The 19,460-nt window shown below is 48.8% G+C and overlaps 1 protein-coding gene across 3 annotated transcripts in view; it reads left to right on the top strand.

Annotated features, from left to right (window-relative positions):
• The window catches only part of LOC125724015 (NACHT, LRR and PYD domains-containing protein 12-like), a 134,520-nt gene that overhangs the window by 68,656 nt on the left and 46,404 nt on the right, over window positions 1-19,460 (top strand). For 2 of the 3 annotated variants that reach the window (XM_049000864.1, XM_049000863.1), the window contains exon 12: window positions 3,326-3,499. In XM_049000864.1, the coding sequence (XP_048856821.1) occupies window positions 3,326-3,499 (174 nt within the window). Of the gene's footprint in view, window positions 1-3,325; window positions 3,500-3,827; window positions 4,002-19,460 lie in introns of all 3 variants that reach the window. The other variant, XM_049000862.1, reaches the window with a different exon arrangement.

Here is a 19,460-nt window from a genome sequence, read left to right as displayed (position 1 = left end):
TTTCTTGCAGCCTTGGGACCAATTACCCAAACTTCTGTTTTTTCTGTGTTCAACATAAGGAATTTTTTTGCCATCCAGCACTGGATATCTAATAGACAGTCTTCTAACCGAGATAGCAGTGATATATCATCAGGGTTAACAAATATGTACAACTGTGTATCATCTGCATAACAATGAAGGTAGCATGTATAGGGTAAACAGTTGCGGGCCCAGGACTGATCCCTGTGGGACGCCATATTCAACTTTTGTGGCCTTGGATGATTCATTGTTCACATGGGCATACTGATAGCGATCAGTTAAATATGAGCGGAACCAAGAAAGTGCTGTCCCTGTAATGCCAACTACACCTTCTAACCGGTCCAAGAGGATATTATGGTCCACGGTATCGAACGCTGCAGTTAAATCTAGCAATATCAACAGAGATACACAACCACGGTCAGAAGCCACAAGTAAATCATTCATTACCTTGACTAGAGCAAGTTCTGTGCAATGGTTTGGTCTAAAGCCAGACTGATATAATTCATTGGTATTATTTTTTTGTAGGAAAGAGGCCAACTGATGAACTATAACCTTTTCCATGATCTTTGAAATAAAAGGAAAATTTGAGATAGGTCTATAGTTTCCTAAAACTCTAGGTTCAAGATTTGGTTCCTTTAATACGGGTCTAATAACAGCCATTTTAAAAGGTTTTGGAACATAGCCAAGCCTAAGAGAAGAGTTTAACACATTTAACACGGTAGTACCAATCTGTGGTGTAATTTCCTTGAAGAATTTTGTAGGAATTGGGTCTACAAAACTAGTAGAGGATTTACAGGAGAAAATTAAACTCAAAAGTTCTGAGTGTGTAATAGGAATGAATGATTCAAAGGTCTCATTATTGGTAAGCATAAGGAGGCAGGCAGCCGTAAGTAGGTAAAGGTGTGCACTGGATAGTCTGTCTAATCTTAGTTATTTTACCATTAAAAAATGTAAGAAAGTCATCACTCTTAAGAGCTTGCGGGACTTGCGAGTTTAATGAGGAATTCTGTGTTATCCTAGCCACGGATTCAAATAGGAATTTAGGATTGGTTTTATTCATGTCTATTAATCTGGAGAGATACACAGACCGAGCAGTCACTAGTGCTTGTTTGTATTTAGAGAGGCTGTCTTACAAGGCAGATTTGAAAACTTCTACTTTAGTTGAGCGGCATTTTTGCTCTAGCTTGCGTGATGCCTGTTTGAGTTCACATGTATGATCAGAGTACCAGGGGGCAGGTTTGTTATTGCTATGCTTTATACTCCTAAGTGGAGCCACAAGATCTAGAGTGCTGCGAAGGGATTTTTCCATGTTTGAAGTTGCCTGTTCAAGTTCATTTACACACGATGCTTCAGATGTAAGGCTAAAGGACTGTGGAAGTTGTTTCATAAATGTTGTTGTAGTTAGTGCCTTAATAGAAAGTCTGATTCTATACTTTGGAGTGGTGGTCAACAGGAGGCTATACTGGATTTCAAATGTTAACAAGTAATGATCTGAGAGCAGAGGACTCTGTGGCATAATAGACACATGTTCCACCAGGATGCCATGACTAATGATCAAATCAAGGGTATGGTTACAGACATGAGTAGGCCCGACTACATTCTGACATACACCTACAGAGTCAAGAATAGCTGCAAACGCTATTTTTAAAGGATCACTATCCTTCTCCATATGAATGTTAAAATTACCCACAATAACGGCTTTGTCAGTACTGACCACCAGGTTTGTTAAAAAATCTGCAAATTCCTTAAGAAAATCACTGTACGGCCCAGGCGGTCTATACACAATAAACATGGTGATTTGGGGTGACGAACTACAAAGAGATGAGCCAGCAAGGCTAAGAACAAGAGTTTCAAATGTGCTGAAACTCACACCACATTTCTCAGACACTCCTAAGTTGGACTGAAAAATTGCAGCAACACCACCACCTTTGCGATTTGGTCGAGGGTTATGCTTATAACTGTATTCCGCTGGAGTAGATTCATTTAGTGCCATGAATTCATCCGGTTTAAGCCAGGTCTCAGTAAGGCATATGGCACCAAGACTAAAATCAGTAATTATTTCATTTATTAATAGTGCTTTAGGAGCCAGTGATCTTATATTCAGAAGTCCAAGATTAAGTTTAAATATTGCATCAAAAGTGTTTTCTAGTAATGAATTCATTGTGATTTTAATTAAGTTATTATGGCACACTCCACGGTGGAATAGTCCTCCATGATTAAAGACGCGGGGAGCAGACACAGTCTCAATGAAATGAACCCTAGGCGACGACTCTAAGTGACTAGCAGGCGGTCGGTTATGCCGGTTTGCCTGCCGCCTGGACTTGGCTCTAGTTAGTCAACGATTTGCCTGTAGACTACGAGCTATGCTTTTAGACAGGAGGTCGGCACCAGCCCGCGAGGAGTGAATACTGTCCCTCTTCAAAAGCCCTGGCCTACCCCAGAACATCCGCCAGTTCTCTATATAACCCACACCATTTATCGGGCACCATTCCGACGGATATTAAAGAGTCTCAGGGTACCTGGCCCTTTAAGGAACGGAACCCGACACCCTAGATGGTCGGCTGTAGTGCTGATCCCTGTGTCACAGCGCTGGTCAGAGTTTTATGGAAATACTTATGCCGATATTAGTTTCAGGGTAACTGGCTCTTTAAGATCATTAAACAGAATGATGGAGCTGCGTAGAGAGCTACGCAAAATAACTGATAAATTTTAATGAACCTGTGACTGAATGGATTTTAGAGCATATTCACACTCATGCCCTCATTCAAACTGGCTCTGGAAGATAATGCAATATAACACATACAGAACATTATTGGGAATATGGTCTGTATGACTTATAAAAATGTGTAGTTTGAATAAAACTATAGGCTTTTAACCTATGAAAGAGTTGCCCACTGTCAATGATCATACAAGTATAAAAAATGGCCAAAATACACAGTAAATTTACAGGAGATCCTGTGTTGTTCCAACAGTTACTCATCTGAGTAGATTGATCCAGTTCCCGAATATTCTGCACACAAAACCTTTCAGGATATTTGTGCTTTGAAATGAAAATGTTCACTGTATTCATCATGACAGGGAACATGATGACCATCAGAGGATTGGCCAGCATTAAAAATGTATCATGTTTAATTTTTCTAACTGTAGTGATTTAAGGTACTGCCTTGCTATGTCACCAATTCTCTTTGAACTGTAGTCTGTCCCTCTTATTATGCTGAAATAAGTCAGGATACTTTGTACCACTATGATCACTGATGTGTAGGATATATACTGGTCTGTGTGTATAATAACAGGGCTCCTTTTGCAGGCTGAACAGCTGTAATCTCACAAAGAAATGCTGTGAGGCGCTGGCTTCAGCTCTCAGATCAAACTCCTCACCCCTGAGAGAGCTGGACCTGAGTAACAATGACCTGCAGGATTCAGGAATGAAGCTGCTCTCTGCTGGACTGGGGGATTCACACTGTAAACTGGAGATACTGAGGTCAGTATTACTGGGAATTCCACACTGTAAACTGGGGATACCATGGTTAGTCATATTTGTCAGGTGAAATGGTAAACTGGTCTTTCAGAATGACACTGCAACTGGCACACAGGTTAAACCTCAGGCCACTGGTATTTGACTAACCTGGTAAGTGAGAAAGTATTCCACACTGTAAATGGGAGATACTGAGGTCAGTATTACTCAGTATTCCATGCTGTAAACTGCAATTATTGAAATATTTATTAGACCAGACATATTTGCTTAAAAGCAGTACTTTTAATGGTGAGATATTATTATTTATTGGAAGCTTTTGTCTGTCTCTCTGCAGGCTGTCAGGCTGTAGAGTCACAGAAGAAGGCTGTTCTTCCCTGGCTTCAGTTCTGAGGTCAAACCCCTCACGCCTGAGAGAGCTGGACCTGAGCTACAATCACCCAGGAGACTCAGGAGTGAAGCTGCTCTCTGCTGTACTGGAGGATCCCAGCTGTAAACTGGAGAAGCTGAAGTGAGTACAGAGTGTGTGTCTGACATGCTACAGATACTTATGCATGTATGTGAAGAAGAGGCACCAATAAATAAATGGATACAGCAGTACTATGTTATGGCTTAATGGTTAGGGAAGCACACTTGTAATTTGAATCCCTGACCAGCAAGACACCACTGAGGTACCCTGAGCAAGGTGCCGCCCCCAAGCACTGCTCCCTGGGTGCTGAATTAGCTGCCCCCTGCTATGTCATGATGTCACATATGGGTTAAATGCAGAGGACACATTTTGTTGTTGTGCACTGTGTGCTGTGGTGTGTCAACAATAACCACTGATCATTACATTCTAATTCTAAAATTGTAAATACTGCTTTTCCTATAGTGTGGACCATAGTGGACAGTGCAGGACCAGACCAGGCGTACAGAAATGTAAGTGTGTTTGCATGTTTTTATCAATAATACCATTAATACAATTAATATGATTGTACTCACACAGTTGTTGTGATCGTGTGGCTTTTGCACTGCATGTAGATGGATTTCCATGTTTGTGTTCAGGTGAGTTTCTCTGTGTGACAGTTTAGACAGAATCCAAAGGGAATAAACAAAACTGACAAAACATCCAGGACCGTAACCATTCAATCCCAACTGGGGTCACAGGGGGGACCAGAGCCTATCCAGGAACAAGGGGGGCAGGCGGGAACCAACCCTGCGCAGGTGCAAACACACCACAGGGTACGTGCACACACACACACACACACACACACACACAAACACACACACAAACACACACACAAACACACACACACACACATACACACACAGACACACACACACACACAAACACACATACACAAACACACAGAGACACACACACACACAATTTAGCCTTACAAATCAGCCTGGCCTGCACACTTTGGGGCCGTTGGAGGAAACCCATGCGAACACGGCAGAGCATGTGAACTCCACACGGAAAGGACACGGGACCAAACCCAGGACCTTCTTCCCATGAGGCAGCAGCACTAACCACTGTGCTGCCCACAGACAAAACAGGCATCACCAAGAATATTATTTATTCATTTTTTTGTATAAACAAACACTTTATAGTTGCTTATATCGTCCTTGTGTGGGAGTGTAACAGGGTTAAAATATGTTCTGATATCGTTCTGTGTGTTTGATTTCACAAAGAAATCCTTTGCATTTGTTCTTCATGCACAAGCGGTGAGTTTACTTATGTCTTTTTGAGATTCGTTAGTCTTGTCCTAAGATGGCACCTGTAGTCTCCCCCAAACCGGGAGAATGGTCTGGCTGCAGAACACTGGGCTTCTCCACTAGGAGGGTCTCCACTGTGGGACCAGGAATCACATGACCTCCACTGCTGGGCCGAACATGACGTTCTATAAACTTCAGAGACAGAGCCAAAGTATAGGATAGAGATATTATTATCATTGTTAATAATTATTGTAGTATTATTATAATTTGTGTTGTATATATAATTTATATATATGTTATATATGTGTCTGTATAATGTAAACATTTCAACATTTTATATATAATTATAGCATCATATAAGTATTATTATTACTTATAATAAACCATAACAATATATTACAATAATATACACTACATTATTATTATTATTATTGTTATTATTATCATCATCTCCACTAGGATTATATCGTATCGCTCCATATGACGTAGCATATACCACCACTAGAGGGCGCCGGAATCACATGACTCCACAATAGCGGTGCAGATGACGTCAGCGCAACATCGGAACTAGTTTAAATAATCCAGCCGACTGAGTTCTCTTTAGTAGCGTCGTGTCCGGGCAGGAGTGGAGTTTCCAGCCCCACAGTAGAGACCCTTCTGTCGGAGTCTGCAGGCAGATGTAATCAGATCATGCTCCTTACCTCTCTCTTCTAAACTGGCGCCGATGCCGGACTCAGTCTGCGGGCAGCGATGCTGTGAAGAGGCGTGCGGTTTGAAGGAAGGTTATATTTTAAAGTAAAGACACTCACGTTTAGTATTAATATCTGGTGCCGTTTTGTGGTAAATATGCTTGTGATGAATATGTCCGATGAATGTCGCCGCTTTGTAATTTTATTTACCCGTAATTACGCTGTTAGTTTAGCTCGCGCCGCATTTTGGCGGCTCTTCCCGCCGGCGTCGCGCGCCGTCCGACATTTCTTGAGCTATTTCATAAACTTCGGTTCCCGCTTCGTTCGGGGAAGCTGCGCTGTTTTTATATTGTACAGAAACATAAAGTACAGGCGGTCTGATGGTATTAATAATTCTTCCTCCTGCCTACAGACTCCTGCCAGCTGACGCTGGACCCCAACACAGCACACAGACACCTGTCTCTGTCGGGGGGGAACAGGAAGGTGACACATGTGTGGGGGGCAGAGCAGCCATATCCTGATCATCCAGAGAGATTTAACTGGGACCCCCAAGTTCTGTGCAGAGAGAGTCTGACTGGCCGCTGTTACTGGGAGGTTGAGTGGGATGGATATGGAGCCCGGATAGGAGTCACTTATAAAGGGATCGAGAGGAAAGGAGGGATTGATGACTGTCGGCTTGGAAACAATGACAAGTCATGGTGTCTGTGTTGTAAATCTGACAGTTACTCTGTCCTGCACAATGATAAACAGACTCTCATACCCATACGGCCCTCAGGCCCCCGCAGAGTAGGAGTGTATCTGGACTGGGGGGCTGGTGCTCTGTCCTTCTACAGAGTCTCCTCTGATGGACTGACCCCCCTGTACAGATTCACCTCCTCATTCACTGAGTCCCTCTATCCAGGGTTTTTTGTTTCTGACTCCATAGTGTTACTGTGACGTGTTGCTGGTTCTCCTGGCAAAAAGGTCAAATCTCTGCTTTATAACCTTTTTAGTACTTTTTACTCTGAAATGTATATTTGACAGAAATAAGTTTTTCTCTCACTAAAGTGTAACTAACTGTAATCCTGATGGGGGGGCTTTCCCCCTCCCCTGTATATGTACATTTTATATATTTATGCCTATTTACTGTATTTCCTCCCTGTACAATGACAATAAAGTCTTTCTGTTCTGTCCTATTAATGTCCTGCTTCAGCGTCACCCAAAGCATGACTGAGTAACATAATGAAACCACAGTCTGGTGGATTAAATGAAATAAATTAACTTTATTGCTGCAGCTGAACATAACCGACACAATGACACTCAATGTATATAATAACCATCCATCCATCCATTTTCCAAACCGCGTATCCTATTGGGTCGCGGGGGGGTCCGGAGCCTATCCTGGAATCAATGGGCACGAGGCAGGGAACAACCCAGGATGGGGGGCCAGCCCATCGCAGGGCACACTCACACACCACTCACTCACACATGCACACCTACGGGCAATTCAGCAACTCCAATTAGCCTCAGCATGTTTTTGGACTGTGGGGGGAAACCGGAGTACCCGGAGGAAACCCCACGACGACACGGGGAGAACATGCAAACTCCGCACACATGTGACCCAGGCGGAGACTCGAACCCGGGTCCCAGAGGTGTGAGGCGACAGTGCTAACCACTGCACCACCATGCTGCCCTGTATATAATAACCATTTAACAAAAAACTTTAAATTATATCTTTTTACTGCCCTGATTTTACTCGATTAAAGTAAATAAAATTATTAGTTTATTAAGTAATTTTATATTTCTTTTATGAAATAGCCATTTAAAGGAATGAGTACTATTTAGGTACTGTGTGTGTGTTTGTATACATGCACATACTACAAATGTGTATATATAGTACCTACATAGTACATTATTAATTTCTTTATATAGTTATTTAATGAAACAAATTTAATTAATAAAATTAATTTTATTTATTTTAATATATATATACATACATTCATTCATACATAGCGCTCTAATGGTGCTGAGAGTATTTGTGTGTGTGTGCACGCGTGCTCTAACATGGTTCTGTGAGTGTGTGTATGTGTGTGTGTGCACGCACGCTCTAAGAGGGTGCTGTGAGTGTGTGTGTGCGTACGCATGCTCTAACAGCGCTGTGTGTATGTGTGTGTGTGTGTACGCACGCTCTAATGGCGCTGTGTGTATGTGTGTCTGTGTGTACGCGCACTCTAACAGCGCTGTGTGTGTGTATGTGTGTGTGTGTGTACGCGCGCTCTGATGGCGCTGTGTGTATGTGTGTGTGTACGCGCGCTCTAATGGCACTGTGTGTGTATGTGTGTGTGTGTGTGTATGCACACTCTAACGGCGCTGTGTGTGTATGTGTGTGTGTGTGTACGCGCACCCTAACGGCGCTGTGTGTGTGTGTGTACGTGCGCTCTAATGGCGCTGTGTGTGTGTGTGTGTGTGTGTGTGCGTGCGTGCACTCTAATGGCGCTGTGTGTGTATGTGTGTGTGTGTGCGTGCACTCTAATGGCGCTGTGTGTGTATGTGTGTGTGTGTGTGCGTGCACTCTAATGGCACTGTGTGTGTATGTGTGTGTGTGCGTGCACTCTAATGGCGCTGTGTGTGTGTGTATGTGTGTGTGCGTGCACTCTAATGGCGCTGTGTGTGTATGTGTGTGTGTGTGTGGACTCTAATGGCGCTGTGTGTGTATGTGTGTGTGTGTGTACGCGCGCTCTGATGGCGCTGTGTGTATGTGTGTGTGTACGCGCGCTCTAATGGCACTGTGTGTGTGTGTGTGTGTGTATGCACACTCTAACGGCGCTGTGTGTGTATGTGTGTGTGTGTGTGTACGCGCACCCTAACGGCGCTGTGTGTGTGTGTGTACGTGCGCTCTAATGGCGCTGTGTGTGTGTGTGTGTGTGTGTGCGTGCGTGCACTCTAATGGCGCTGTGTGTGTATGTGTGTGTGTGTGTGTGTGTGTGCGTGCACTCTAATGGCACTGTGTGTGTATGTGTGTGTGTGTGTATGCACACTCTAACGGCGCTGTGTGTGTATGTGTGTGTGTGTGTACGCGCACCCTAACGGCGCTGTGTGTGTGTGTGTACGTGCGCTCTAATGGCGCTGTGTGTGTGTGTGTGTGTGTGTGTGTGTGCGTGCGTGCACTCTAATGGCGCTGTGTGTGTATGTGTGTGTGTGCGTGCACTCTAATGGCGCTGTGTGTGTATGTGTGTGTGTGTGTGCGTGCACTCTAATGGCACTGTGTGTGTATGTGTGTGTGTGCGTGCACTCTAATGGCGCTGTGTGTGTGTGTATGTGTGTGTGCGTGCACTCTAATGGCGCTGTGTGTGTATGTGTGTGTGTGTGTGGACTCTAATGGCGCTGTGTGTGTATGTGTGTGTGTGTGTACGCGCGCTCTGATGGCGCTGTGTGTATGTGTGTGTGTACGCGCGCTCTAATGGCACTGTGTGTGTATGTGTGTGTGTGTGTGTGTGTATGCACACTCTAACGGCGCTGTGTGTGTATGTGTGTGTGTGTGTGTACGCGCACCCTAACGGCGCTGTGTGTGTGTGTGTACGTGCGCTCTAATGGCGCTGTGTGTGTGTGTGTGTGTGTGTGCGTGCGTGCACTCTAATGGCGCTGTGTGTGTATGTGTGTGTGTGTGTGCGTGCACTCTAATGGCGCTGTGTGTGTATGTGTGTGTGTGCGTGCACTCTAATGGCGCTGTGTGTGTATGTGTGTGTGTGTGTGCGTGCACTCTAATGGCACTGTGTGTGTATGTGTGTGTGTGCGTGCACTCTAATGGCGCTGTGTGTGTATGTGTGTGTGCGTGCACTCTAATGGCGCTGTGTGTGTATGTGTGTGTGTGTGTGCACTCTAATGGCGCTGTGTGTGTATGTGTGTGTGTGTGTGCGTGCACTCTAATGGCGCTGTGTGTGTATGTGTGAGTGTGTGTGTACGCGCACTCTAACAGCGCTGTGTGTGTATATTTGTGTGTGTACGCGCATTCTAACAGCGCTGTGTGTCTGTGTGTGTGTGTGTACGCACGCTCTAATGGCGCTGTGTGTCTGTGTGTACGCGCACTCTAACAGTGCTGTGTGTGTGTATGTGTGTGTGTGTGAACGCGCGCTCTGATTGCGCTGTGTGTATGTGTGTGTGTGTGTATGCACACTCTAACGGCGCTGTATGTGTGTGTGTACGCGCGCTGTAACGGCGCTGTGTGTGTGTGTGTGTGTGTGTGTGTGTGTATGCACACTCTAACGGCGCTGTGTGTGTATGTGTGTGTGTGTGTACGTGCACCCTAACGGCGCTGAGTGTGTGTGTGTGTACGCGCACTCTAATGGCGCTGTGTGTGTATGTGTGTGTGTGTGTATGCACACTCTAACGGAGCTGTGTGTGTATGTGTGTGTGTGTACGCGCACCCTAACGGCGCTATGTGTGTGTGTGTGTACGCGCACCCTAACGGCGCTGTGTGTGTGTGTGTGTGTACGCGCACTCTAATGGCGGTGTGTGTGAATGTGTGTGTGTGTGTATGCACACTCTAACGGCGCTGTGTGTGTATGTGTGTGTGTGTACGCGCACCCTAACGGCGCTGTGTGTGTGTGTGTGTACGCGCACACTAACGGCGCTGTGTGTGTGTGTGTGTGTGTACGCGCACTCTAATGGCGCTGTGTGTGTGTGTGTGTGTGTGCGCGCACTCTAATGGCGCTGTGTGTGTATGTGTGTCTGTGCGTGCACTCTAATGGCGCTGTGTGTGTATGTGTGTGTGTGTGTGCGCGCACTCTAATGGCGCTGTGTGTGTATGTGTGTGTGTGTACGCGCCCTCTAATGGCGCTGTGTGTGTATGTGTGTGTGTGTGTGCACGCACTCTAACGGCGCTGTGTGTATGTGTTTGTACGCGCGCTCTAACGGCTCTGTGTGTCTGTACGCGCGCTCTAATGGCGCTGTGTGTGTGTGTGTGTGTGTGTATGCACACTCTAACGGCGCTGTGTGTGTATGTGTGTGTGTGTACGCGCACCCTAACGGCGCTGTGTGTGTGTGTGTGTGTACGCGCACTCTAACGGCGCTGTGTGTGTATGAGTGCGTATGCACACTCTAACGGCCCTGTGTGTGTATGTGTGTGTGTGTACGCGCACTCTAATGGCGCTGTGTGTGTGTGTGTATGCGCGGTCTAATGGCGCTGTGTGTGTATGTGTGTGTGCGCGCACTCTAATGGCGCTGTGTGTGTATGTGTGTGTGTGTGTGCGCGCACTCTAATGGCGCTGTGTGTGTATGTGTGTGTGTACGCACGCTCTAACGGCGCTGTGTGTGTGTGTGTACGCGCACCCTAACGGCGCTGTGTGTGTGTGTGTGTGTGAACACGCGCTCTGATGGCACTGTGTGTATGTGTGTGTGTGTATGCACACTCTAACGGCGCTGTGTGTGTATGTGTGTGTGTGTGTATGTGCGCTAATGGCGCTGTGTGTGTATGTGTGTGTGTGTGTGCGCGCACTCTAACGGCGCTGTGTGTGTATGTGTGTGTGTGTACGCGCGCTCTAATGGCGCTGTGTGTGTATGTGTGTGTGAACACGCGCTCTGATGGCACTGTGTGTATGTGTGTGTGTGTATGCACACTCTAACGGCGCTGTGTGTGTATGTGTGTGTGTGTGTATGCACACTCTCACGGCACTGTGTGTGTATGTGTGTACGCGCACTCTAATGGCGTTGTGTGTGTATGTGTGTGTGTGTGTACGTGCTCTAATGGCGCTGTGTGTGTATGTGTGTGTGTGTGCGCGCACTCTAACGGCGCTGTGTGTGTATGTGTGTGTGTGTACGTGCTCTAATGGCGCTGTGTGTGTATGTGTGTGTGTGTACGCGCGCTCTAATGGCGCTGTGTGTGTATGTGTGTGTGAACACGCGCTCTGATGGCACTGTGTGTATGTGTGTGTGTATGCACACTCTAACGGCGCTGTGTGTGTATGTGTGTGTGTGTGAATGCACACTCTAACGGCGCTGTGTGTGTATGTGTGTGTGTGTGTACGCGCGCTCTAACGGTGCTGTGTGTGTGTGTGTATATGTGTGTGTATGCGTGTGTGTGTACGCGCTCTCTAACAGCGCTGAGTGTGTATGTGTGTGTGAACGCGCGCTCTGATGGCACTGTGTGTATGTGTGTGTGTGTATGTGTGTGTGTGTATGCACACTCTAACGCCGCTGTGTGTGTATGTGTGTGTATGCACACTCTAACAGCGCTGTGTGTGTATGTGTGCGTGTGTGAATGCACACTCTAACGGCGCTGTGTGTGTATGTGTGTGTGTGTGTAAGCGCACCCTAACGGCGCTGTGTGTGTGTGTGTACGTGCGCTCTAATGGCGCTGTGTGTGTATGTGTGTACGCACACCCTAAGGGCGCTGTGTGTGTGTATGCGCGCTCTAAGGGAGCTGTGTGTGTGTGTGTATGCGCGCTCTAACAGCGCTGTGTGTGCATGTGTGTGTGTGTGTGTGTGTGTATGCGCGCTCTAAGGGCGCTGTGTGTATGTGTGTGTGTGTATGCGCGCTCTAAGGGCGCTGTGTGTATGTGTGTGTGTGTATGCGCGCTCTAATGGCGCTGTGTGTGTGTGTGTGTATGTGTGTGTGTGTATGCGTGCTCTAACGGCGCTGTGTGTGCATGTGTGTGTATGTGTGTGTGTATGTGTGCTCTAACGATGCTGTGTGTATATGTGTGTGTGTGTGTGTGTATGCGCGCTGTAATGGCGCTGTGTGTGCATGTGTGTGTATGTGTGTGTGTACGCGCGCTCTAAGGCCGCTGTGTGTGCATGTGTGTGTATGTGTGTGTGTGTATGCGCGCTCTAATGGCGCTGTGTGTGTGTGTGTATGTGTGTGCGTGTGTCTGCGTGCTCTAATGGTGCTGTGTGTGCATGTGTGTGTATGTGTGTGTGTGTATGCGCGCTCTAAGGGCGCTGTATGTATGTGTGTGTGTGTACGCGCACTCTAACGGCGCTGTGTGTGCATGTGTGTGTATGTCTGTGTGTGTATGCGCGCTCTAAGGGCGCTGTGTGTATGTGTGTGTGTGTGTATGCGTGCTCTAATGGCGCTGTGTGTGCATGTGTGTGTATGTGTGTGTGTGTATGCGCGCTCTAAGGGCGCTGTGTGTGTATGTGTGTGTGTGTGTATGCACACTCTAACGGCGCTGTGTGTGTATGTGTATGCGTGCTCTAATGGCGCTGTGTGTGCATGTGTGTGTATGTGTGTGTGTGTACGCGCGCTCTAACGGCGCTGTGTGTGCATGTGTGTGTATGTGTGTGTGTGTGTATGCACACTCTAACGGCGCTGTGTGTGTATGTGTGTGTGTGTGAATGCACACTCTAACGGCGCTGTGTGTGTATGTGTGTGTGTGTGTACGCGCTCTAACGGCGCTGTGTGTGTGTGTGTATATGTGTGTGTGTGCGTGTGTGTGTACGCGCTCTCTAACAGCGCTGTGTGTGTATGTGTGTGTGTGTATGCACACTCTAACGGCGCTGTGTGTGCATGTGTGTGTGTGTGTATGCACACTCTAACGGCGCTGTGTGTGTATGTGTGTGTGTTTGTACGCGCGCTCTAACGGCGCTGTGTGTGTGTGTGTACGCGCGCTCTAATGGCGCTGTGTGTGTGTGTGTACGCGCACCCTAACGGCGCTGTGTGTGTGTGTGTGTGTACGTGCGCTCTAATGGCACTGTGTGTGTATGTGTGTACGCGCACCCTAACGGCGCTGTGTGTGTGTGTGTGTGTACGTGCGCTCTAACGGCGCTGTGTGTGTACGTGTGTATGTGTGTACGCGCACTCTAACGGCGCTGTGTTTGTGTGTACGCGCACCCTAACGGCGCTGTGTGTGTATGTGTGTGTGTGTGTGTGTGTACGCGCACCCTAATGGCGCTGTGTGTGTATGTGTGTATGTGTGTACGCGCACCCTAACGGCGCTGTGTGTGTATGTGTGTATGTGTGTACGCGCACTCTAACGGCGCTGTGTGTGTATGTGTGTACGCGCACGCTAACGGCGCTGTGTGTGTGTGTGTATGTGTGTACGCGCACCCTAACGGCGCTGTGTGTGTGTATGTGTGTACGCGCACCCTAACGGCGCTGTGTGTGTGTGTGTACGCGCACCCTAACGGCGCTGTGTGTGTGTGTGTACGTGTGTACGCGCACTCTAACGGCGCTGTGTGTGTGTGTGTACGCGCACCCTAACGGCGCTGTGTGTATGTGTATATGTGTGTACGCGCACTCTAACGGCGCTGTGTGTGTGTGTGTATGTGTGTACGCGCACTCTAACGGCGCTGTGTGTGTGTGTGTACGCGCACCCTAACGGCGCTGTGTGTATGTGTGTATGTGTGTACGCGCACTCTAACGGCGCTGTGTGTGTGTATGCGCGCTCTAAGGGCGCTGTGTGTGTGTGTGTGTACGTGCGCTCTAATAGCACTGTGTGTGTATGTGTGTTTGTGTGTACGCGCGCTCTAACGGCGCTGTGTGTGTGTATGCGCGCTCTAAGGGCGCTGTGTGTGTGTGTATGCGCGCTCTAACAGCGCTGTGTGTGCATGTGTGTGTATGCGCGCTCTAACGGCGCTGTGTGTGTATGTGTGTATGTGTGTACGCGCGCTCTAACGGCGTTGTGTGTGTGTGTGTGTACGCGCGCTCTAAGGGCGCTGTGTGTGTGTGTGTATGCGCGCTCTAACAGCGCTGTGTGTGCATGTGTGTGTGTGTGTGTGTGTGTATGCGCGCTCTAAGGGCGCTGTGTGTATGTGTATGTGTGTACGCGCACCCTAACGGCGCTGTGTGTGTATGTGTGTATGTGTGTACGCGCACTCTAATGGCGTTGTGTGTGTGTGTGTACGCGCACCCTAACGGCGCTGTGTGTGTGTGTGTGTGTACGTGCGCTCTAATGGCACTGTGTGTGTATGTGTGTATGTGTGTACGCGCACTGTAATGGCGCTGTGTGTATGTGTGTACGCGCACCCTAACGGCGCTGTGTGTGTGTGTGTGTGTACGTGCGCTCTAATGGCGCTGTGTGTGTATGTGTGTACGCGCACCCTAACGGCGCTGTGTGTGTATGTGTGTATGTGTGTACGCGCACTCTAACGGCGCTGTGTGTGTGTGTGTATGCGCGCTCTAACAGCGCTGTGTGTGCATGTGTGTGTGTGTGTGTGTGTGTATGCGCGCTCTAACGGCGCTGTGTGTGTATGTGTGTATGTGTGTTCGCGCGCTCTAACGGTGCTGTGTGTGTGTATGCGCGCTCTAAGGGCGCTGTGTGTGTGTGTGTTTCCACGCTCTAACAGCGCTGTGTGTGCATGTGTGTGTGTGTGTGTGTGTGTGTGTGTGTATGCGCGTTCTAAGGGCGCTGTGTGTATGTGTGTCTATGTGTATGCGTGCTCTAACGGCACTGTGTGTGCATGTGTGTGTATGTGTGTGTGTGTATGCGTGCTCTAACGATGCTGTGTGTATATGTGTGTGTGTGTGTGTATGCGCGCTCTAATGGCGCTGTGTGTGCATGTGTGTGTATGTGTGTGTGTACGCGCGCTCTAAGGGCGCTGTGTGTGCATGTGTGTGTATGTGTGTGTGTGTATGCGCGCTCTAATGGCGCTGTGTGTGTATGTGTGTGTGTGTGTGTATGCGTGCTCTAATGGCGCTGTGTGTGCATGTGTGTGTATGTGTGTGTGTGTACGCGCGCTCTAAGGGCGCTGTGTGTATGTGTGTATGTGTGTATGCGTGCTCTAATGGCGCTGTGTGTGCATGTGTGTGTATGTGTGTGTGTATGCGCGCTCTAAGGGTGCTGTGTGTGTGTGTGTACGTGCGCTCTAATGGCGCTGTGTGTGTGTGTGTGTGTGTGCGTGCGTGCACTCTAATGGCGCTGTGTGTGTATGTGTGTGTGTGCGTGCACTCTAATGGCGCTGTGTGTGTATGTGTGTGTGTGTGTGCGTGCACTCTAATGGCACTGTGTGTGTATGTGTGTGTGTGCGTGCACTCTAATGGCGCTGTGTGTGTGTGTATGTGTGTGTGCGTGCACTCTAATGGCGCTGTGTGTGTATGTGTGTGTGTGTGTGGACTCTAATGGCGCTGTGTGTGTATGTGTGTGTGTGTGTACGCGCGCTCTGATGGCGCTGTGTGTATGTGTGTGTGTACGCGCGCTCTAATGGCACTGTGTGTGTATGTGTGTGTGTGTGTGTGTGTATGCACACTCTAACGGCGCTGTGTGTGTATGTGTGTGTGTGTGTGTACGCGCACCCTAACGGCGCTGTGTGTGTGTGTGTACGTGCGCTCTAATGGCGCTGTGTGTGTGTGTGTGTGTGTGTGCGTGCGTGCACTCTAATGGCGCTGTGTGTGTATGTGTGTGTGTGTGTGTGTGTGTGCGTGCACTCTAATGGCGCTGTGTGTGTATGTGTGTGTGTGCGTGCACTCTAATGGCGCTGTGTGTGTATGTGTGTGTGTGTGTGCGTGCACTCTAATGGCACTGTGTGTGTATGTGTGTGTGTGCGTGCACTCTAATGGCGCTGTGTGTGTATGTGTGTGTGCGTGCACTCTAATGGCGCTGTGTGTGTATGTGTGTGTGTGTGTGCACTCTAATGGCGCTGTGTGTGTATGTGTGTGTGTGTGTGCGTGCACTCTAATGGCGCTGTGTGTGTATGTGTGAGTGTGTGTGTACGCGCACTCTAACAGCGCTGTGTGTGTATATTTGTGTGTGTACGCGCATTCTAACAGCGCTGTGTGTCTGTGTGTGTGTGTGTACGCACGCTCTAATGGCGCTGTGTGTCTGTGTGTACGCGCACTCTAACAGTGCTGTGTGTGTGTATGTGTGTGTGTGTGAACGCGCGCTCTGATTGCGCTGTGTGTATGTGTGTGTGTGTGTATGCACACTCTAACGGCGCTGTATGTGTGTGTGTACGCGCGCTGTAACGGCGCTGTGTGTGTGTGTGTGTGTGTGTGTATGCACACTCTAACGGCGCTGTGTGTGTATGTGTGTGTGTGTGTACGTGCACCCTAACGGCGCTGAGTGTGTGTGTGTGTACGCGCACTCTAATGGCGCTGTGTGTGTATGTGTGTGTGTGTGTATGCACACTCTAACGGAGCTGTGTGTGTATGTGTGTGTGTGTACGCGCACCCTAACGGCGCTATGTGTGTGTGTGTGTACGCGCACCCTAACGGCGCTGTGTGTGTGTGTGTGTGTACGCGCACTCTAATGGCGGTGTGTGTGAATGTGTGTGTGTGTGTATGCACACTCTAACGGCGCTGTGTGTGTATGTGTGTGTGTGTACGCGCACCCTAACGGCGCTGTGTGTGTGTGTGTGTACGCGCACACTAACGGCGCTGTGTGTGTGTGTGTGTGTGTGTACGCGCACTCTAATGGCGCTGTGTGTGTGTGTGTGTGTGTGCGCGCACTCTAATGGCGCTGTGTGTGTATGTGTGTCTGTGCGTGCACTCTAATGGCGCTGTGTGTGTATGTGTGTGTGTGTGTGCGCGCACTCTAATGGCGCTGTGTGTGTATGTGTGTGTGTGTACGCGCCCTCTAATGGCGCTGTGTGTGTATGTGTGTGTGTGTGTGCACGCACTCTAACGGCGCTGTGTGTATGTGTTTGTACGCGCGCTCTAACGGCTCTGTGTGTCTGTACGCGCGCTCTAATGGCGCTGTGTGTGTGTGTGTGTGTGTGTATGCACACTCTAACGGCGCTGTGTGTGTATGTGTGTGTGTGTACGCGCACCCTAACGGCGCTGTGTGTGTGTGTGTGTGTACGCGCACTCTAACGGCGCTGTGTGTGTATGAGTGCGTATGCACACTCTAACGGCCCTGTGTGTGTATGTGTGTGTGTGTACGCGCACTCTAATGGCGCTGTGTGTGTGTGTGTATGCGCGGTCTAATGGCGCTGTGTGTGTATGTGTGTGTGCGCGCACTCTAATGGCGCTGTGTGTGTATGTGTGTGTGTGTGTGCGCGCACTCTAATGGCGCTGTGTGTGTATGTGTGTGTGTACGCACGCTCTAACGGCGCTGTGTGTGTGTGTGTACGCGCACCCTAACGGCGCTGTGTGTGTGTGTGTGTGTGAACACGCGCTCTGATGGCACTGTGTGTATGTGTGTGTGTGTATGCACACTCTAACGGCGCTGTGTGTGTATGTGTGTGTGTGTGTATGTGCGCTAATGGCGCTGTGTGTGTATGTGTGTGTGTGTGTGCGCGCACTCTAACGGCGCTGTGTGTGTATGTGTGTGTGTGTACGCGCGCTCTAATGGCGCTGTGTGTGTATGTGTGTGTGAACACGCGCTCTGATGGCACTGTGTGTATGTGTGTGTGTGTATGCACACTCTAACGGCGCTGTGTGTGTATGTGTGTGTGTGTGTATGCACACTCTCACGGCACTGTGTGTGTATGTGTGTACGCGCACTCTAATGGCGTTGTGTGTGTATGTGTGTGTGTGTGTACGTGCTCTAATGGCGCTGTGTGTGTATGTGTGTGTGTGTGCGCGCACTCTAACGGCGCTGTGTGTGTATGTGTGTGTGTGTACGTGCTCTAATGGCGCTGTGTGTGTATGTGTGTGTGTGTACGCGCGCTCTAATGGCGCTGTGTGTGTATGTGTGTGTGAACACGCGCTCTGATGGCACTGTGTGTATGTGTGTGTGTATGCACACTCTAACGGCGCTGTGTGTGTATGTGTGTGTGTGTGAATGCACACTCTAACGGCGCTGTGTGTGTATGTGTGTGTGTGTGTACGCGCGCTCTAACGGTGCTGTGTGTGTGTGTGTATATGTGTGTGTATGCGTGTGTGTGTACGCGCTCTCTAACAGCGCTGTGTGTGTATGTGTGTGTGAACGCGCGCTCTGATGGCACTGTGTGTATGTGTGTGTGTGTATGTGTGTGTGTGTATGCACACTCTAACGCCGCTGTGTGTGTATGTGTGTGTATGCACACTCTAACAGCGCTGTGTGTGTATGTGTGCGTGTGTGAATGCACACTCTAACGGCGCTGTGTGTGTATGTGTGTGTGTGTGTAAGCGCACCCTAACGGCGCTGTGTGTGTGTGTGTACGTGCGCTCTAATGGCGCTGTGTGTGTATGTGTGTACGCACACCCTAAGGGCGCTGTGTGTGTGTATGCGCGCTCTAAGGGAGCTGTGTGTGTGTGTGTATGCGCGCTCTAACAGCGCTGTGTGTGCATGTGTGTGTGTGTGTGTGTGTGTGTATGCGCGCTCTAAGGGCGCTGTGTGTATGTGTGTGTGTGTATGCGCGCTCTAAGGGCGCTGTGTGTATGTGTGTGTGTGTATGCGCGCTCTAATGGCGCTGTGTGTGTGTGTGTGTATGTGTGTGTGTGTATGCGTGCTCTAACGGCGCTGTGTGTGCATGTGTGTGTATGTGTGTGTGTATGTGTGCTCTAACGATGCTGTGTGTATATGTGTGTGTGTGTGTGTGTATGCGCGCTCTAATGGCGCTGTGTGTGCATGTGTGTGTATGTGTGTGTGTACGCGCGCTCTAAGGCCGCTGTGTGTGCATGTGTGTGTATGTGTGTGTGTGTATGCGCGCTCTAATGGCGCTGTGTGTGTGTGTGTATGTGTGTGCGTGTGTCTGCGTGCTCTAATGGTGCTGTGTGTGCATGTGTGTGTATGTGTGTGTGTGTATGC

This window comes from Brienomyrus brachyistius, unplaced genomic scaffold (genome assembly GCF_023856365.1).
Source record: "Brienomyrus brachyistius isolate T26 unplaced genomic scaffold, BBRACH_0.4 scaffold53, whole genome shotgun sequence".
Taxonomy (NCBI): Eukaryota; Metazoa; Chordata; class Actinopteri; order Osteoglossiformes; family Mormyridae; genus Brienomyrus; species Brienomyrus brachyistius.
Note: the sequence above shows the minus strand (reverse complement) of the source record. Positions and strands in the feature narration are given on the sequence as shown.